This window comes from Hypomesus nipponensis, chromosome 22 (assembly GCF_054491055.1).
Source record: "Hypomesus nipponensis isolate SF chromosome 22, ASM5449105v1, whole genome shotgun sequence".
NCBI classification, from domain to species: Eukaryota; Metazoa; Chordata; class Actinopteri; order Osmeriformes; family Osmeridae; genus Hypomesus; species Hypomesus nipponensis.
The window spans coordinates 12,763,968-12,783,289 of NC_140382.1; the positions used below are offsets into that span (position 1 = coordinate 12,763,968).

At 48.4% G+C, this 19,322-nt stretch overlaps 1 protein-coding gene across 4 annotated transcripts in view; it reads left to right on the plus strand.

The window, feature by feature from the left end:
• rgs12b (regulator of G protein signaling 12b) overlaps positions 1-19,322 on the plus strand; it is a 30,784-nt gene that overhangs the window by 9,258 nt on the left and 2,204 nt on the right. For 3 of the 4 annotated variants that reach the window (XM_084687848.1, XM_084687847.1, XM_084687849.1), the window contains exons 6-18: positions 11,033-11,054; positions 13,429-13,598; positions 13,707-13,799; positions 14,317-14,460; positions 15,534-15,719; positions 16,201-16,354; positions 16,538-16,632; positions 16,823-17,002; positions 17,313-17,386; positions 17,528-17,654; positions 17,815-17,911; positions 17,997-18,067; positions 18,866-19,028. In XM_084687848.1, coding sequence (XP_084543974.1) covers positions 11,033-11,054; positions 13,429-13,598; positions 13,707-13,799; positions 14,317-14,460; positions 15,534-15,719; positions 16,201-16,354; positions 16,538-16,632; positions 16,823-17,002; positions 17,313-17,386; positions 17,528-17,654; positions 17,815-17,911; positions 17,997-18,067; positions 18,866-19,028 — 1,576 coding nt within the window. The remainder of the gene's footprint in view (positions 1-11,032; positions 11,055-13,428; positions 13,599-13,706; positions 13,800-14,316; positions 14,461-15,533; positions 15,720-16,200; positions 16,355-16,537; positions 16,633-16,822; positions 17,003-17,312; positions 17,387-17,527; positions 17,655-17,814; positions 17,912-17,996; positions 18,068-18,865; positions 19,029-19,322) is intronic. The other variant, XM_084687850.1, reaches the window with a different exon arrangement.

Sequence of the window (19,322 nt, forward strand, 5' to 3'; positions counted from 1 at the left end):
ATTCCGTACAGCACATGTGGTGATGTCCGCAAACAGAGCAGGCTTTGTGTGGGAGGTAGAGGGGGGTGAGGAGAGGAGGAGGGCGAGGGCGAGGAGGGAGGATGAGTAGGAGAGGAAAGAGGGATGGATGGAAGTGTTCCCCAGTCCTTCTAATGAGCTCTGGTGAGCAATGCGCTAACATTCCTCTCATTAGTGAAGTCTCACGCACTCATGCACGCACGCACGGACACACACACTCACACATGCACATACTAATTACTAAGTCACAAACAAGCACACAAAAGCAAATTATAATTATCTCTCTTAATTTAAGGCACTCACACACTCACACACACCTACACACAAAAACACACGCACTGCCTCTCAGTCATCTTGTCTGCCACAGTTTCCTCTTACAAGATGCCATCTTATCATAGTCTCCTTCTACTCCGGTGTGTGTGTGTATGTGTGTCAGAATGGTCATATTTGTTTGTGGATGTGTCTCTAAGATTGCAGTCGTGTATATTTATATGGTGAGACAGTAGGTCTTGCGGCTTGTCTTGTGATGTACACCCCCCCCCCCCCCCACACACACACACACACACACACACATCCACAAAATGTCTTATGACATTACCAGAGGCAGGCCAATCAGACAGTAGACATCTGGTTATCCAGATGTGCAAACGTGTATGTCACCGGGACTTACAGCTGACCGTACTAAAACCAATCTCCACATTACGACCCGTGTGATGAGGCTTTTCCATAGACAAAGCTCAGATTTGGGAGGAAACACACACACACACACACACGCACACACTCCCTCAAACAACAAAACGGCGTTCTTTGGAACGATCCATATGCCGTTCTTTGCCGCTCAGCTTGGAGGTAGACTCCCGCGTTCAGGGGGTCCGCGTGATAAGGAGGTGTGTGAAGAACAGCAGTGCCCTAGACAGTGTTCAAGAGGGAGTGGTTCATTCCCAGGGAACCCTGTCTGTCAAACCATCATCACTGTCAGGGCATGCTGGAGAATGCACAGCCCTGCTGGCTCACCGTTCCTGCAGCGCTTATCGCAACCACACGTCACCTCCATCCTGCTCTCTTTGTCTCTCTCCCTCTGTCTCTCTCCCTCTCTCCATGTCTCGCTGTCGCCCCCCCCCCCCCCCCATGTCACTGTGTCGCTCCCTATTTGACACGATGCACCCTGCCACCATTCCATATCTCCTTATCTGTCAGTGTCCGTTTTTCCTCAGCCCTCCTCCCTCTCTCTCTTCCTTCACCCAGCCCCCTCCATTGATAATCTCTGCTTCTCTCGTCTCTGCTGTCCAAACACATGCCTTGAGAATACCAAGTAGGGACCAAACACATTCACACCACATTGATTTGGTGTGTGTGTATTTGTGTGTGTGTGCGCTTGTGTGTGTGTGTGTGCAGGCAGAGGGAGAGAGAGGGAGAGAGAGGGAAAGAGAGGGAGAGAGAGGGAGAGAGAGGGAGGGGAGAGGGAGGGAAGGGGAGAGGGAGAGAGAGGGACAGAGAGGGAGGGGAGAGGGAGGGGAGAGGGAAAGAGAGGAGACGAGAGGAAGGCAGGGGAGGATCATTCAGTCCTAGCAAGCCAAGCGACACTGTGGAAGGCTTTGGCAGCCGCCCGGCTCCTCTCTCTGCACAACACACACACACAGCATATCCACCACACATACACAGAGCTGTGGATGGACTAGATGTATTGCTTTCTGATGCGGAGTACTGATCTACCTCTTCAACTTTGAGTATGGACTCTGAAGGAGCAGCTGAAGGAGTAAGTAGACAAGGTGTGTGTGTGTGTGTGTGTGTGCGTGCGCAGGTTTTCTCTTTAACCAATGAACACTTCCCTTAACTACAACAGTGATTTAAAGTTAGTTTTTGTTGTTTTCTTTGTGCTGAGGAGTGTGTCTTCGGTGCTTGTCACACCCCAGAGTGTGTGTTTGCACATTCACACATGTGTGTGTGTGTGTTATCTCTGGTGCCTGTGTAGTCATGTAGTGGAATGCTCTGGTCAGACTTACAGCTGATGGTTTGCCTGTTCCTCACTCAAACATACCTACCACATAGCCTCTGGATCTGAAAACATGTGACAACAAGTTATAGATTGAGAATTTCTCCAAATCCTACTTCTTAAACTTGAAGAGAAGCAAGCTACATAAAAAATCCAAGGAAACTAGAGAATATTTTTTATTGCATTGTAATTTTGTAAAGATTTTAGAGACTAGAGACATTTTGGTTTAAATTGAAACAGAATTGAAAAGTGAGTCATTGGCAGGAGTTAACTTTTAATGTTCTCGCAGTCAGCTTTTGTCTTTCATGAATTTTTTATTTTGATAATTTAATGCTGATGCAAATGTTAGTTGTGATTAGGACAACTCCTTGACTTGACATATCCAATCACCTTTTTCGAGCTTGGATCATGTGACATGCTCACAACTAATCTGGATATTTTTGTCGAGCCATTGCATGGTTTCATAAGCAACTTGTTGATCCTTCAAATCAAATGTGTCACAGATAGATAGAATTTGTAAGAGTGTGGGTATAGTTCAGTGGTAGAGCAATTTGACAGCATAGGTCACAGGATACAATCCACCTGTACTCACTTTGGATTATTCACTTTGGATGAAAGCATCGGCTCATTACTACATACATGACATTAAAATGAATCATTACATTTGTTTTGGAGACTATAGTCTCTGTGGAGTGTCAGGTGGGTGAGATTGAAGGTTTGCGACCAACCCATTGGTTCCATTGTGGCAGGCAAGACCAGTCGAGCACAAAAATCTACTTGAAGGGATTTAAAATTGTATTGGAGGCTGGTTTGGATAGTGACAGTGTTTGGGAAGAGAGGCTAACTCAGAGCTGGAGAGCAACAGCACAGCATAGCAATGGACATTGTTTCACCAAACACACTAGTGAGAAATGTGACCAGAGGGTGCTCCCCTACATACAGTAGCTTTGCTCTGGACACACACACACACACACACACATATATAATGCACAGTGTCCATACTTACCCCAATTCAAGTACACAAAACACACACACAAACAGCCCTCGTGATAGTTGTTCCCTGGGCGAGGAAGGTCAGATGATGAGATATGATCAGAGCTCCTCTCCGAGAACACTGGAGGACAACGACACACAGCAAACTGTGTGTGTGTGTGTGTGTGTGTGTTTGTGTGTGTGGAAAGTTCCAGTGGCGAGTTAAAACTGAGAAACAGACTCCCGGAATTCTCCACTCATATTATCTGTGTCTCTCCAGAGAGCTTTTATCAAACTCAAGATGGGGCTTTCAAAATATCTCTCTTTCCTTTCTCTCTTTTGCTTTCTTTCTGTCTTTCTTTCTCTCACTTTCTAATTCTTTCTCACTCACTCTCTTTCTTCAACCCAATCCCTCGCTCTATTTCCTCTCCCCTACTAACCCCCCACCCACTGACCCCCCCCCCCCTTCTCTCTCTCTCTCTGAAGCCTAGTAATAGGGCCTGTCACCCTGGCTCCCTGACTGGGTATTAGCACGATGAGGCTCCTCTACTCTCTGCTGGAGGCCTCATCCCCAGACTCCCTGCAGGGTAGAGATGAGAAACCTAGCATGGGGTAGTTAGCCCTCCAGCCCTTTATAGATCAATGGCCAGGCTAATCGGCTAACTTGTTTTAGGGTTCAGAAAGAATCAATGAGGAAGCTTAGGGGGCTTAACTGGTTGGGTCTCCTGACTGGTAAAGATTAATGAAGTGGGATTTAAAGGAGAATTTCATGTCGCATGACGGCAACATAATGAAATTGATTATCTCAACTTTGACTATTTGTACTCATTTCATCCTTCTTTTCAGCTTTGTTCTATTCACAGTTGCTTTCCAATCTGTCCTCTTCTGTCCTAGTAACCTTAGCCCACCTATTCCACTTTACAAGTGACTTACATAAACCATCTCTATCTCATTATAGTTACTTGGTCTTGGATGAGCATCAGTGGCCACAGATACATGGACACCAGAGGGCAGTGTTGAGTTACAATGTCAAGTCTGTGTGTTTGTACTGTGTGTGTGTGGAAAGAAGGCAGACAGAAAGCTAAAGACACAAGGGAGAGAGAGAGAGAGAGAGAGGGAAAGGGAGAGAGGGAAAGGGAGAGAGGGAAAGAGAGAGAGGGAAAGAGAGAGAGGGAAAGAGAGAGAGGGAAAGAGAGAGAGGGAAAGAGAGAGAGGGAAAGGGAGAGAGGGAAAGAGAGAGAGGGAAAGGGAGAGAGGGAAAGGGAGAGAGGGAAAGGGAGAGAGGGAAAGGGAGAGAGGGAGGGAAAGGGAGAGAGGGAAAGAGAGGGAAAGGGAGAGAGGGAAAGAAAGATAGAGAGAGGGAAAGAGAGAGAGGGAAAGAGAGGGAGGGAAAGAGAGAGAGAAAGACAGATCCATTCTACTATCTGGCCATTATCCAAGGGCTTCATCAGGGTCGTTTCATGCCAAGCTCTACACTGATGCACAATTATGGTTTTGGATAAATACTTTTTCTGTGATGTGAACTTTGTGTGTGTGTTTTTGATCAGATCAGCAGATGTGGCCATAATCCAAACGATGATGTAAGGAGAGAGACATCTTTAATGTTTTACTGCCATTTAAAACCCCTGAGCTAGCATTCTGAGATTGTCTGTATAACACACACACACACACACACACACAAAACATTCTGCTAGTCCTGTTTAGGAGAATCCCAGCTGAGACTCTAAACCACAAGAATTAGGCTATTAAAGATGGATGACACAGTAGATAATGTAGAGAAATCTTTCCTCTCCTTTTTGCTGAAATTCAAAGGTTCCCTCAACAGTTTCCCTTACTGAGACTAAGGACCAGACATTCAGGGTAGAGGAGATGATGTCAGAGGGAGATCTTGGGTTGTGGATGTGTGGTGGTTTCACAGGTGGAATCTTCTGGAACAAAGGGCTCCATTTAAAAGTATAAGAAAAACCACCATATACACACAGGCAGACATATATGGGGGCTCACACTAATATAGGAAAATGTTGGCCATCTACAGAGTTATAAATTCCTCAAGAATGGTCTGTGAAATGGACTTGGATACACTACACACACACATGCACACTCTTAAACACACTTTTAGGTATCACTGGTTTCTGAGTTAGGGGTTTGAAGCCAAAAACAGAGGCATTGAAGCGAAGAGTGTTAGCAAAAGGTGCCAGAGATATTTTCTTTTTGCTAAAACAGGAAATGAATGCCTGCTAGGCTTAGCTGGATTTTTTTGACACAGAAGGCCACATGTGGGAAATAAAATGCTGGTTTTGTGCATGCGCTTGCCTGCGTGTGCGCTACAGCATTGCAGTGTGCTTTGTGTTTCAAGAAACCTCACTAACATATGCTTTTCCTGTATGATCCATTGTATTTTCTCCTTAGAAACGGGGTGAAAACAGAGAATTTGAAAGTGCTCGTAGAAAAAAAAGTGGTTAATGGAAGAAGGAGGAGCTATGGTCATTTTCTGTGTTTTGACTGGTTAGTAAATCTGACTCCGCCCAATCTCGCAAACTGATGGGGCTGTGTCACCATGGAAACCCAGGCGTGCATGAGTATGGAAGTTCCTTGTCAGTGGTGTTTCAGTCCATAACACTCTTAGTGTGTGTGCATGTCCGTGTGTGTGTCTTAGAGCTATAGAACATGTGTGCGTGTTTATCTGAATTTTTTACTTGGAAGTGCACTTTAAGTTAACACTTAAAATACATACACTTGTGTGTGTATATATTTTTTTGTTTGTGACGAAGGAAAGAAATTGTGTGGTGCATTGTGGACAGGTCTGTGTATGTGTGTGTGTGTGTTTGTGTGTGGGTGTGTGTGAGAAAGTTCTTGACATGCTGGGGCATGGCTTTAAGCAACACTGATTCCCAGCCCTCTGAGACTAAGGCGTGTGTAAGCTTTGATGATGAGAAAACTTGTTTGATTTGTGTGGGACAGCCATCGTACGCGAGTCAGTTAGACTGGATCTACTGTATGTGTCAAAAGTATGAAACCTTATGTGTCTGTCTGAGTACTCTGTGTGTGTGTGTGTGTGGGGCTCCCCGGTATGTAACCAGAGGCTCACAGTTTGCCTCTGAGCGAAGGAGAACAGAATGAATCTGAGTCTGAGGAAGAGGCTCTCCTTCAAGAGAGTGTGGCACTTCAACACGGTGAGTGCTGCTACCGCTAACTAGCTAACTAGCAGAAAGAGAGAGAGAGAGAGAGAGGGGGGGGCAGAGAAAGAAAGGGAGATAAAAAGATGTTCACTGCAGCAGAGAGAGAGAGAGAGAGAGAGAGAGAAAGAGAGATGTGGAGTTTTTGACGAGAAAGAAAAGAGGAGGTGGACAGAGAGAGCCAGGGAGAACTGTTTTGAACTTTTATCGGGGGAAAAAGAGTGAAAGACGGAGAAGGGAAAAGGGTTCAAAAAGAGAGCAGTGTAGTCAGGTGACACTGCTGAAGGTTCTTGAAACCAGATGTTTTCGTAGTCAAGACTGAGAGAGAGCTAGAGAGAAAAAGACAAAGAAAGGTAAAAACTAAGTGTTACGGAGATGGGAATGGGGAAGGGAAATGAAAGACTGAAGAGATTTGACTGAAATCAGATGTTTTTGCTCACCAGTCAGACATTGCTCTCTGCTGTAGAGAACAGTGTGTGTGTGTGTGTGCGCGTGTGTGTGTGTGTGTGTGCATCTGTGTGTGTTTGTGTGAGTGTGTTTTAGCTTGAGGGTGATGACAAACAGCTCAAATATGAATCATTTCAGTTATTGTGATTCTAGTTTATCTGTCACTAACTTTGTGTAAGTGTATGTGCTCAATCATTTGAGCAGATTGAATTGAGTCTGTGTCTTTTCTTATCTTCTTGTCTGTGACTGTGATATATGTGTATTTGGAGATTTACCTTGGCAAACAGGGAAATAGTTGTTTGTTCAGTCATGCTAATGGCTAACTAGCTTCTGTTCACATGTCTAAGGCAAGACAATAAGGCCACTTGTAATAAACTCTCTGTGATGACATGTACATCCTCTGACATCACAAAGGATCCCTATTTCAAACTAGCGTGTTTGTACAGTGTATGACTCAAATCCCACGTACCCAACACGGAAGTTCATGACTTTACTTCGGGATTACATCACAATGGACGATGACCTGAAAAGTTAAATTGCTTAACAATGTTATTCTTACAACATCACACACCTTGTGTGATGTCGAAACATAGACGTGCATAATCATTGATGACATAAAGGCAAGCCTCATTGAAGCCTTCACTAGAACCATTGAGAACCGTTAACTCCATCTGTTTAGCTCTGGCTCTAGCTATTGCTACTCTGATGCTCGCTATGCTAACGCCAAGCTGAGCGTTCCAGTGCTGGCACAGGAATTCCTGGCTTCTCAATGACAGCTACTATACACCTCGCATTCAAACGTAAACATATTGCTCTGCACACACAGATGGTTGGCTCAACAGCTTCCTTCTCAGCTGGATGGTGTGTGTGTGGGTGTGTGTGTGTGTGGGTGTTATAGGTGTGGCTTCCTCGTTCTGGCTCGTTCAGACACATGCACAAGGAAGCATGCTCACCCACGCGTAAGCCTACTGGATGCCTCATCGCATGTGGTCTCCCATGTCTGGGATTTCTTTATACACTCGCATAAGCATGCACACATGCTCACACACACACACACACACACACACACACACATTGTCTGTTTGGAATGGAATCTCATTCCTTACCAAAGGTGGCAGTCACAGCTCTTGTGAGAAAAGGTAGCTAGAAATAGTACCCAGTGGTAGAGACAGAGCTGTCTTTGTGTGTGTGTGTGTGTGTGTACAAGAGAGAGAGGGAGGATTTCGTGACAGTTTCTTAACGGTCAGCCGCGGTCTTCACTTTGCAAAGTGTTAGTAACTATTTCGTGTCATAACACACATGCACAAATGGTACAAAGGGGACTCGCATTTCCAACACACACTGACATTGTCTCCCCATCTGTGTTTAGTTCCAGCTGTTTAAGAATGTTTTTATGGGTTTCTAAGTGTTCATATTATGACAGTAGTGTACTTCCTAACCCAGGTTTGAACCCACTTTCATAACAAGTGAAGTAAGTCTCTCCCAACCATTTAGTTAAACACCTTAGACCTGCAAAACATCAAAACACTTTCTTACATTCATGCCCATTGTAAACATCCACATACGCAATAACAAGCCATCCAGGTACCTGTGTGGGATATTTGAACAGTGTGTCAAAACAAATGCTGTGACTTGTACCAGAGAGACTGTGCAGGTAGCACGTTGCTCAGGATACTTCCACCCAACACATTAACAAATGGTGTTTCTCAGTTCAGGGCTTGACGTCAAGGTTTCTTTCATTTCTCTTTCGGATCAATACAGTAATTTGAGCTACCTACCTACCACTTGGAACCAATGATCCAATGATGGTCTGTGGAATAACCTCTGTGATGTACATTTCTGTGCACCTTTTAACTAGACTAGTGGTGTCAAAATGACCTGTTCTAATGCTAGTTTCACAAAACAGCTTATGACCTACTCAAAATTCAAAAAGGGTTTACTAATGTGGCATAGAAAATGGAACTTGCTCTTAACTGACTTGTTTACCAAAACAGCATCTTGATTGACGGGTTAATGCTGTAATTCATATTGTTCCACCAAAATGTTCATAATCAGCAGCCAGAAGTACTACCTGTTCTGAGGCCCAATGCCAAGGAGATCTTACCGGTGGTGATTAGGGTTTAACTGAATCTTTCTATCGAGCGGTTTGGCCTGTCATCCAGCAGACCCCTCTTTACAACCTGCTTGGACACGTCTTTCTTTCGGATGAATAGAAGATCTGAGCTCCTTGTCACTGGGTAATCTAGCTAATGACAGACTGTTAAAAACCCATTTAGCTGAGTATAATACTGATGCAGTGTTTGTCTGATAGATCACTGCTTTGTGTTGGGGCTTCTCTTTATATCTTTGTTGAGATCTTATTTAACCTTTCTCTGATTGGAGAGAGTCCCCCTTCTGTCTGAAGAAGGCCCCTCTGAGTCACCACGGCTTCTTTGTGATCGGCCTAGTCTCACCATAATAGACACCTAGGGTCATGGATTTGTCATTTTTGTTTTGTCGTTTTAGGAACCCCTGCCACATGGACCACCGTGAAGTGTGCTGTGCTGGGTTTGCACGGGGCTTATCAGAAATAAGATTCAGAGAGGGGGTTTAATCGCCATGAAAGTTTGCACGGACAAGGAATTTACTTTGGCAGGAAGGTGCATACGTTTAACATATAGGGGTCATAACTCTTGAATATTGGTGTACAAATAACGGTACAAAGTCTAACTAATACTAAGGGGCTGTAAGAATTTAGAATAAAATACAAATATACAAAATAGGTGGCTATGATATACAGTGGATGTATGGGTGGGAGAGTCTGGCGTCTCTCTTACTAACGTGGCTTCCCTGACGACAACTGAAGTTTTTCTAGAGGAGGATGAGGAGGGAAGGGATGGAAAGACCCACTCATTCCCTGTGGGGCGTCAGGAATGGCCAGGATCTGCCAGGAGAGGAGGGGAACACCGCCGGAATGAGAGAGGGAAAGGGTGGAGAGTGAATGGGGAGGAGAGAGAGAGAGAGAGGGGGGGGGGGGAGTGTTTGGGGACAAGAAAGAGAGGCTAGGAGAGGAGGGAGTGAATGGAGAGAAGAGACAGAGAGGGGGGTAGAGGAGGGAGTGAATGGGGGAAAAGAAAAGGGGAAGGGGGGGGGGGTTCCCTAACTGGGGCCAAACCAGTCAACCGCAAGCAGAGTCTGGAAGTGATCATTCTAGAACTGGAGTTGAAAGCACAGACATACTCACACCATAGAACTCTGCGACTTGTCTTCAACACAGAGACCCTCACTCAGTCTTTGTTTCAAACTAGCTGTGTTTCTGGCTTGTCTATGCAGCAAGTATCAGCGACCTGTGGAGGAAGCCAGTTATACCACAGTGACTATATGGAAATGGTTCTTTGTTCTCTGTGGTCTAACCACAAGCCAAACCAGCCTTGTTGTTCTGCCACTCCAGACATCCAACCAGCCATCCAACCTTGTGCTCTCCAGCATTAGCATGTACCTAAAGGAGAATGTGTGTTTACCTTTGAACAGCCCTGTCTTTCTTTCTACATGAGCAGGCAGCCAATACAGCCACACTAACTGCAGATACTTCTGATCAGTGTCAGCATGATCACAGTGGATAAGAGACTGGGACTGTTTGTACATTACAAGCAGGTCACGTTCTGTTTTAGGAGTGTGTGAAATGGAATGTGTGTGTGTGTTTTGTGAGAGAAAGGAGGCCGTGTGTTGTTCCAAAGACACAACGTAGTCTTTACTCTCTCTCTCTCTCTCTCCCCCCCCCCCCTCTCTCTCTCTCTCTCTCTGTCTCTCTCTCTCTCTCTTTCTCTTTCTTTCTTTCTTTCTTTCTTTCTTTTCTATCTCCCTGTCTCTCTCTCTTTCTTTTCTATCTCCCTGTCTCTCTCTCTTTCTTTTCTATCTCCCTGTCTCTCTCTGTCAGGGTTGATGACAGACTTATCGCTCTGGATAAGAGCGTCTGCTAAGTGAATAAATGTGATAACTTTCTGTGGAACTGAATCATGAGCCTGTTGGGACTGATACTGGACTGTGTGAATGTGTGTTGTGACATTTTACTTGGCATGTTGGTGTCATATTACTGTGACATGGGGGCTTGGTCATGATGGGGTCAGGGGGCGGGGCTTGGGGGTTCATCACACCTCCCCACCCTGTAAACACACATGCTCAACCCCTACCGTTGTGGAAGGACTTCCTTGTTGATCAAGCAGAGCAAGTTTCCAGTGTTTTCCACCCACACACTACCAACCCACAAGTTTTTTGCAGACATCATTCTTCCTTCGGTGTGTGTGTGTTTCAGTCTGGTTGTTTGCGTCTACCTGGTTATACCTCTGTGTGTGTTTGTCTAAGGACCTGGGTTGTGTGAGTGACAGGGTGTGTGTGTGTGTGTGATGAGGCCAGACCTTCACTCATGTCTCTCTCTCCTCTCTTGCAGTCTGCCGCACTCTCAGACGGAGGTGAGTACAAACACGACCGTCTATCTTCCATCCCCCCCTCTCCTCTCTCCCCATTCTCCTCTTGGATGTCCTCAGTTTAGTGTTTAACTATGCTACAGCTGATTGATCTGCAGTCGTGGGCCTTCGGTGTGGCCAGCTGAAGGTGGAGGTTCAGACCTGCAGCAGACTTTGTTGTCTCACTGCAGATTGTCTGTGCCGGGTGTTGTGGCTTGTAAGCCTAAGCTACCTACACACTACATAAACTCTTTCACTCTCTTTCTCCACTAACACGCACACACACCCACACACCTAGGCCTAGTCTGGTTGGACACGCTCAACATTCTCAAGCCACACCTCTGCAGTTTTAGCTACGCGGCACCATTAAGGCTGCAAGCCAACTTGTGTTTTCCTAGAGAGTGTGTGAAGCTTGTAGGCACCACGTCATGGGATGATCAATGAGTCCAGGACCGAGTGGCAGCATGGTCGGGCTGAGTGAGGCCCGTGTCACTGGATGAGGTTAGATCACGTTGCCATAGTTTTTGCGTGGAAGGAATCGGGCCTGTGTAATTGTACATTTGAACTGTCTTCTCTTAAGGAGGAATGGTGGTAAAAACACACACAGTTCTCCAGACGTCTCAATTAGCATGCGCTAATGTTAGCACATCACTTGGTGGGCCGGCTGCATTAGCATGCGCTAATGTTAGCACATCACTTGGTGGGCCGGCTGCATTAACATGCGCTAGCATTAGCGTTGTTTTAACATTTGTAGAATGCTCGCTCCTCTCAGTGAACAAAGAACTGAGACAAGGAGGAGGAGAGAAGATGAGAGAGGGGATGGGGAGGAGGACTAGAGGGAGCTGAGGAGGGGGGGACGTCTGTTTAGGACCTCCAATTCACCCTCAGTCTTGTCGGTGTGTGTGTGAGTGAAAATGTGTAGGCCCAATGTTGACCTGACCAATGAGCGGCCGTGTTAGAGAGTTTAGAAATATCAAATGTTTGTGTTTTCTGGGCTATGCATGGCCAAGGAAACCCTAGATCTCTAAACTTGTGTGCTAGTATTTGACCGAATGCAGGCCAATCTCTGGTAGCAACTGAAATGGCCCTCATCTCCTTCTCTGAACCCTCATTAATAATCCAGACTGCTATGTGTGTGTGTCTGAGTGCATCCTTGCGTGCACCTTTCCCTCCTCCCCTCCACTTCAATAATTCACCGGTCACAGCCCTGTGTGCCTGTATCCACTTACCCCTCTGGATGTGTGTGTGTGTCTGTGCTTCCAAACCGTCACCATTCGTGCCGTGTCAGCGAGATAGGTCGTCGTCGTCGAAGACGGTTCTCTCCCTCTGCCGCTCTCTTTCTCCGTCTCTGGCGCGCTCTCTCTCCATCTCTGGCTTGTTATCTCTCTCTCTCCGTCTCTGGCGCGCTCTCTCTCCATCTCTGGCTTGTTCTCTCTCTCTCTCCATCTCTGGCTTGTTCTCTCTCTCTCTCCATCTCTGGCTCGTTCTCTCTCTCTCTCTGGTCGTGATGGGGGCCGGCAGTGCGGAGCCCGAGCCCTCTGGTGGCAGGCCCTCTCCCCCTGTCTCCAGGTGGGAATGAGGAGTGGGGCCCTCTGGGCCGGGGCAGCATGGAAGGGGGGGGTTGGTTCCCTCTGAGGGTCCGCTATTTACCCAGGTGGCATCACACCGGCTCCTACCAGCTGTACCCAGGTAAGACCCCCCCCCCCCCCCTCCTGCAGGGACAAGGCCGAAGGCCCGAGAGGAACGGGACTTTCTAGAAGGACCTTGAGGGTGTCTAGGTGTGGTCTCTTATAGTGGGATTTACTATCTACTACTCTGATCATACCTTTTCAGGTGTGCCTAGATTCTGTGGTTAGTAGATTAGCCACCATTCTGAAATTGTGAAAGTGAAAGTTGTTGGTTTGACAGTTAGAGCTGGGGCAGTCGTTTTGGCTCATCGACAGAAGATATTTCGGTCCAAACATGGTCACTAAAATGCTTTATAAACAATACTGTTGCCGTTGAATATCATTAACAAGAATCTCCCTAAAGTTAGGTGTGTGAACTTTGAACACACTTTGGGCTACATGTATTATTCATTAGGTAACCAAACACTGCAAAGCCTTCTCAAAATGGCCGGCTTTTCTGCTGGCCCAAATCCTTGCTTCAGAATCGTCACCCTGTTCTTGTTCTACTACTCAGCAAAGACGGCAAACAACAGATGCTGCAGCTTCACATGCAGATACTGTACGACAGCTTCATACTGTTGCTGTGTGTTTGTGTGAGAAAACAACATTTCTGTTTTGTTTGTTTTTCTTCAATGTACGTGCACGCGCGCGCCTGTCTGTCTGTGTGTGTGTGTGCCTGTCCGTGTGTGTGTGTGTGTGTGTGCGCGCTGCAGAGCTCAACAGCGTGGACCTCAAGGGTTGCGGCAGTGCCAACAGCCTGAACAGTAACGCCAGCCTGCCCAGTGTCCAGTGCCACCGCAAGCACTCTGAGAGACGGGTGGCCAGCTGGGCCGTGTGCTTCGAGAGGCTGCTGCAGGACCCTGTGGGCATCCGCTACTTCTCGGTAGGACGGACGCACGCACGCACACGCACACACGCCCAATGCGTGTGAAAAGGTCATCTTGTAGATCTGTCTGAGTCCATCTCCTCTGTGCCTGTCTCTGCTCTGTAGGAGTTTCTGAAGAAGGAGTTCAGTGAGGAGAATATCCTGTTCTGGCAGGCCTGTGAGTTCTTCAGCCATGTGCCAGAGAATGACAAAAAACAGGTATTGTGGACACACACATATGTATTTCCTCATATTACTGTAAATTAAGTTAGGAGTCTGTTAGATGACCTCACCACCCTTTCTCTCTTTAATTCTTCCTTTGGCTCTTCTCCCTTTCCCCCTCTTTCTCTATACATCCCTTTATTTCCCCTCTCTCTCTGTCTCTCTCTCTCTCTCTCTCTCTCTCTCTCTCTCTCTCTCTCTCTCTCTCTCTCTCTCTCTCTCTCTCTCTCTCTCTCTCTCTCTCTCTCTCTCTCTCGCTCTCTCTCGCTCTCTCTCGCTCTCTCTCGCTCTCTCTCTCTCTCTCTCTCTCTCTCTCTCTCTCTCTCGCTCTCTCTCTCTCTCTCTCTCTCTCTCGCTCTCTCTCTCTCTCTCTCTCGCTCTCGCTCTCGCTCGCTTTCTCCCTCTCTCTCCTCTCTCTCTCTCTCTCTCTCTCTCTCTCTCTCTCTGTCTCTGTCTCTGTCTCTCTCTCTGTCTCACTCTCTCTCTTGTCCTCCACCCATGCCTCTCTCTCCAGCTCTCCCAGAGGGCCAGAGAGATCTACAACAGCTTCCTGTCCAGTAAGGCCACCACACCGGTCAACATCGACAGCCAGGCCCAGCTGGCAGATGACATCCTCAACGCCCCCCGGCCCAACATGTTCAAGGAGCAGCAGCTCCAGGTGGGCCAGTGGCACACACACACAGACTCACATTTAAACTCACACACACACAGACTCACATTTAAACTCACACACACACAGACTCACATTTAAACTCACACACACACAGACTCACATTTAAACTCACACACACACAGACTCACATTTAAACTCACACACACACAGACTCACATTTAAACTCACACACACACAGACTCACATTTAAACTCACACACACACACACACAACACACTCTTGCCTTCAGACACACAAGCAGACACACACATCCACAAATCCATACCATTTCCACTGGGGTATGGATCAACATGATCCATATGAACTCATCATAAAGTTTCCCATTCATTCCTACCAGCGGTTGAGTTAGCGCTGTGAGTTTGAATAGGTTTCCTCATAAGGAAGAGCAGGAGCTAAGGCGTTACATTGATATCAACAACAGGCCTTTAGGAGTCACAAGGCTGCACAAATTAGTCTAATAATAACAGCCGTCAAAGCCTATTTCACACACACAAACACACACACACATCGTGACAACTTTTCCCAGAATTCCCTGGGGCTGGCTAGAAAGCCAGGCGCCAAAGCCATGTGACTCGATTCAACACCACGCATGCACACACACACACAGACACCTCACATGGAATCCCAGTCTCAAAGAGATACACATGAATGTGTGTGTGTGTTGGCCTGCGTGTGTTTGATGTGTCAGTGCTTTTGTGCTTCTTCAGTCCTGCAAACACTGGCGGGGAGAGCCAGAGAGGTTGTCAATGGTAGGTCTGTGTCGTGTTTGAACTAGCTTTATTAGCGCCCCCATTAGAAGACAGCAGACAGTAGGAGGTGTAGAGCTGTAGTCTAAGAGACGAAGGCATTGTGTATTATAGTTCTGTATGGGTTACTTGACTCTCTCTCTCTCGCCTTCTCTCTCTTTCTCTCACCTTCTCTCTCTCTTTCTCTCACCTTCCTTCTCGCTCTCTCTGTTTCTCTTTTTCCCTCTCTCTCTCCAGTTCCTTTTAAACATCCCAGACTCGCTGTCAGCCTCTAATCCTCTGATCTCCGCATTCCACTCCATCCCTCTGCAGATCTTTAACCTGATGAAGTTTGACAGCTACACGCGCTTCCTCAAGTCTCTGCTGTACCAGGAGTGCATGCTGGCTGAGGTGGAGGGCCGGCCCCTGCCAGACCCCTACCACGTCCCCCGCAGCCCCACCCCCACCTCCAGACACAGCACCGGCTCCGACCGCTCCAACCTCTCCACGCCCAAAAAGGTAACCCCCCCCCACACACACACACATGGGGGGGGGGGGGTGGAGGCCGGATGGAGAGATGATGGATGGAGGGATGATGGATGGAGGGATGGACACGGATGGGCTTACACACCCGTGCAAACACACAGACAAAGCTTCCCTTTCTGTCTCCGTCACTCAGATACACACACACACACACACACCTGTTGCTCTGACCTGTGGCGGCTGTTTTAGCGACAGGAAGGACAGATTATATAAAAAGACCAGATGATGAAGAAAAATGTAAAACATACAATAAAACTGCCGAAAATGATTTACAAAGGGAACCTAATGTTCTCTACTGGAGTTTAAACAGTGGAGTTTACACTTTTTGGAAGCTGTTACATGGTCAGGAACACTTCCAGTGTCCTGAATAAAAGACAATGATGACAAATGTCTCTTTGGATGAGTTGTGTAAGTTGACTGTCCTCCTTAGCGACGTGTGTCCTGTGTGCTTCCACAGGACGACAAGAAGACCAAGTCGGTTCGTACCCTCAACGAGGAGAGCAGAGACGAGCTGGTGGACAAGAAGAAGAACCCCTTCTTCTCCTGGTCCAGGAAAGGGGCAAGCTTCGGCAAGGGGTCCAAAAAACGAGACCTGGCCGACTTCAACTTGAGTGAGTGACCCAGCGCCCCGTACCGCTGCAGGACTGGGGCCCGGTGTGTTAGACCCGGGCGGACTCCACAGCTTTGGGGACGTTGGAACGTGGTGGAAGTTTGGAAGGACTTAAAAGAGAATGCACGGTCACACGTTGGGCTTATGCAAGGTGTTTGTGTGTGTTTGTGCGTGCACGCCACAGATTTCTCGGGCAGCAATGGTCGCCGGGAGTCTCAGGGGTCCTTGTCGTCGGGGGCCAGTCTGGAACTGGGAACATCAGGGTCTGGGAAGAACGAGGTGAGGTGGGAGGGGCCATCTCCCATCCTGCTGGCACACTGGCATGAGAGACAAGCACCAGTCATCTTTCTAGACTGTTCTTTATCCTATCTGTCATTACCTTACTTTCTTTGTTCGTTCTCTCTCTCTCTCTCTCTCTCTCTGTCTCTCTCTCTCTCTCTCTCCTCCCCCCCCCCCCCCCCCCTTCCAGGTAGCAGAGCGAGGCGCCAGTCTGCCTCTGAGGCAGTGCAACATCAGCCTGCCTGACGGCTCGTGCTGCCCGGTGCCGCTGCGGTCGGGGCTCTCCATCCGGGAGCTGCTGCTGGGCCTGTGTGAGAAGCTCTGCATCAACCTCGCCGCCGTCGACCTCTTCCTGGTGGGCGGAGACAAGGTAGGGACACGCACGGGCCTTCTGCGAGGAGTCGCCCCAGCAACGGTGCGCGGCTAAAGGATGTCGGGGTCGCTTGGAATACTGTATGAATCCCTGTGTTGTCGTCTTACCACATTGGATCTCCAGTTACTGTGTGTGTGGGGGGGGGACTGTATCATGACACCTAATCACCATAGTGGTGTCAGGTTTCAATGAGCTGTCTGAACCGTATACTTGGAGCTCCTGCTAAGTATCCCTCTTCTTCCTCTCCATTCACTTCCTTTCCTTCTCTCCTCTCCTTTCCTCTCTTACCTTGTTCATTCCCTATTAGCCTCTGGTTCTGGACCAGGACTGTATGACACTGTGTTCTCGGGACCTGAGACTGGAGAAGCGTACACTCTTCAGGTGAGTACAGTACTGCTCAAACACACACACACACACACACACGTGATAACTTTTTTCCTGTCATCCTTCTTTCTCCTCCCTTCTTCTCTCCTGCTTCTCCTTCTCTCCTCCTCTGCTTTCCCCCCTCCTCCTGTGGACCAGACTGGACCTGGTTCCTATCAACCGCTCCGTGGGTCTGAAGGCCAAGCCCACCAAGCCTGTGACCGAGGTCCTCCGCCCCGTGGTGGCCAAGTACGGCCTGCACCTCTCGGACCTGGTGGCCCGCATCGTGAGTTTCACTACCGTGTGTGTGTGTGTGTGTGTGTGAGGAAGATGGATGTTGGTGTTAAATGATGGGTGTGTCCTGTGTCTTTCCTACAAGTTCTAAAATATACTGTATGTTGATTGAGTGTGTGTGTGTGTGTGTGTGTGTGTGCTTGTGTGCACAGAGTGGGGAAACTGAACCACTAGATCTAGGTCTTCCTATATCAAACCTAGACGGGCTCAGGGTTGTGTTGGATGCAGCAGACCACAGCCCTGGAACAGGTAAGGGACACACACACACACAAACACAAACACTTACACACATGCGCTGTTCCCTGTGTGTAACTTTCCTATCCTATTTCAACAGATAAACAGAAACTCGCTCCTTCTAAAAGCCACGCCCCCCCACCCACGACAACCAGGAACCAATCAGCAACAGTAAGACCGACCTTCTCCTTCACCTTTTCTCTCCGCCTCCTCTACTTCTCCCCCCCGCACCGGAATGTTCCATAACCCACAGAATGTCCACTTCCTGTTTGACAACATCACGCTGCTGTGTGTTCGATCCTGTCCGTGGCTATGTGTGCCATGTGTGTGCATCACGTGATTGGATGTGGTCCTGTGTGTGTAAATGCCTGTGTGTGTAAACGCCTGTGGAATGCTGTCGTGTGTGTGTATGTGTGTGTCCATCCTTGTTCTACCTGCGGCTGAACTCACCGTAACCTTCCTTCTCGGTTTTCACGATTCATCTTCTTTCATCGACCCCAGCCCCCCAGGGCCCCCCCCCCCACGAGGGGCGGCCCTACCCCAGCCTGGAGGCCCTGAGCTGGCCCTCGCCACCTCCTTAGCCCCCGTCTCCGTCTGGATGTAGGGGCCTCGCTAGGTGGAAAGCTTGGGAGCGTTCTTAGCGGCCTAGCGGCCCTGGTAGTGGCTAGTTGTAGCTTGGACCAGTGAGCGGTGTGTGTGTGTGTGTGGCTGTGTCGTCGTCTCTCTCTGACTGGGTGTGACTGGGCGAGCTCAGCCCGTGTTGGGGGAAAGAGTTGTCGGACATCCCTTCCATCCTCCAATGCCTCGCGTCATGTGACACGTCCCTAGCTGTGACCCCTGGCTCGCCATGACATCACTGTACCCCCCCCCCCCTCCAAAAAACATATCACCTTCAGCGCCCCCCCCCCCCCCCGCCCCTCCCCCCAGGCCCCTAACCCCGCCCCTCCGCTCTCCTTGTGGCTCTCTCAGGGGGATGAGCGGTCGCCAGGGAAACCACAGGGGGAGAACGGCAAGTCCGGCCCCGGGCCGGTGCGAGACTCCGGCCCCCAGGCCAGCCGCGCCCCTGCGGCCCTCGGTAGGAACCCCCTGGAAAAGAGAAAGCAGAAAAAGATAAATATAGACGAAGCGGAAGGTAAAGGTCCTTCCCCTCTCTCTCTCTCTCTCTCGCTCTCTCTCTGTCTCTCTCTCTCTGTCTGTCTCTCTCTCTCTGTCTCTCTCTCTCTGTCTCTCTCTCTCTGTCTCTCTCTATCCTACCACTCTCCTCTCCCTCCCTAGCTCCCTAGCTGACACCCACTAACCCAGCAGCTGTGCTATGAGAGCTAGCTGTCTGTGTAGCACTGCAAACCTGTCTCACTCTCTAGCCTCTAGCTTCAACTGCTCTGACACACTCACCCCCTCGCATGTCTCACCTACAACACCACAAAGA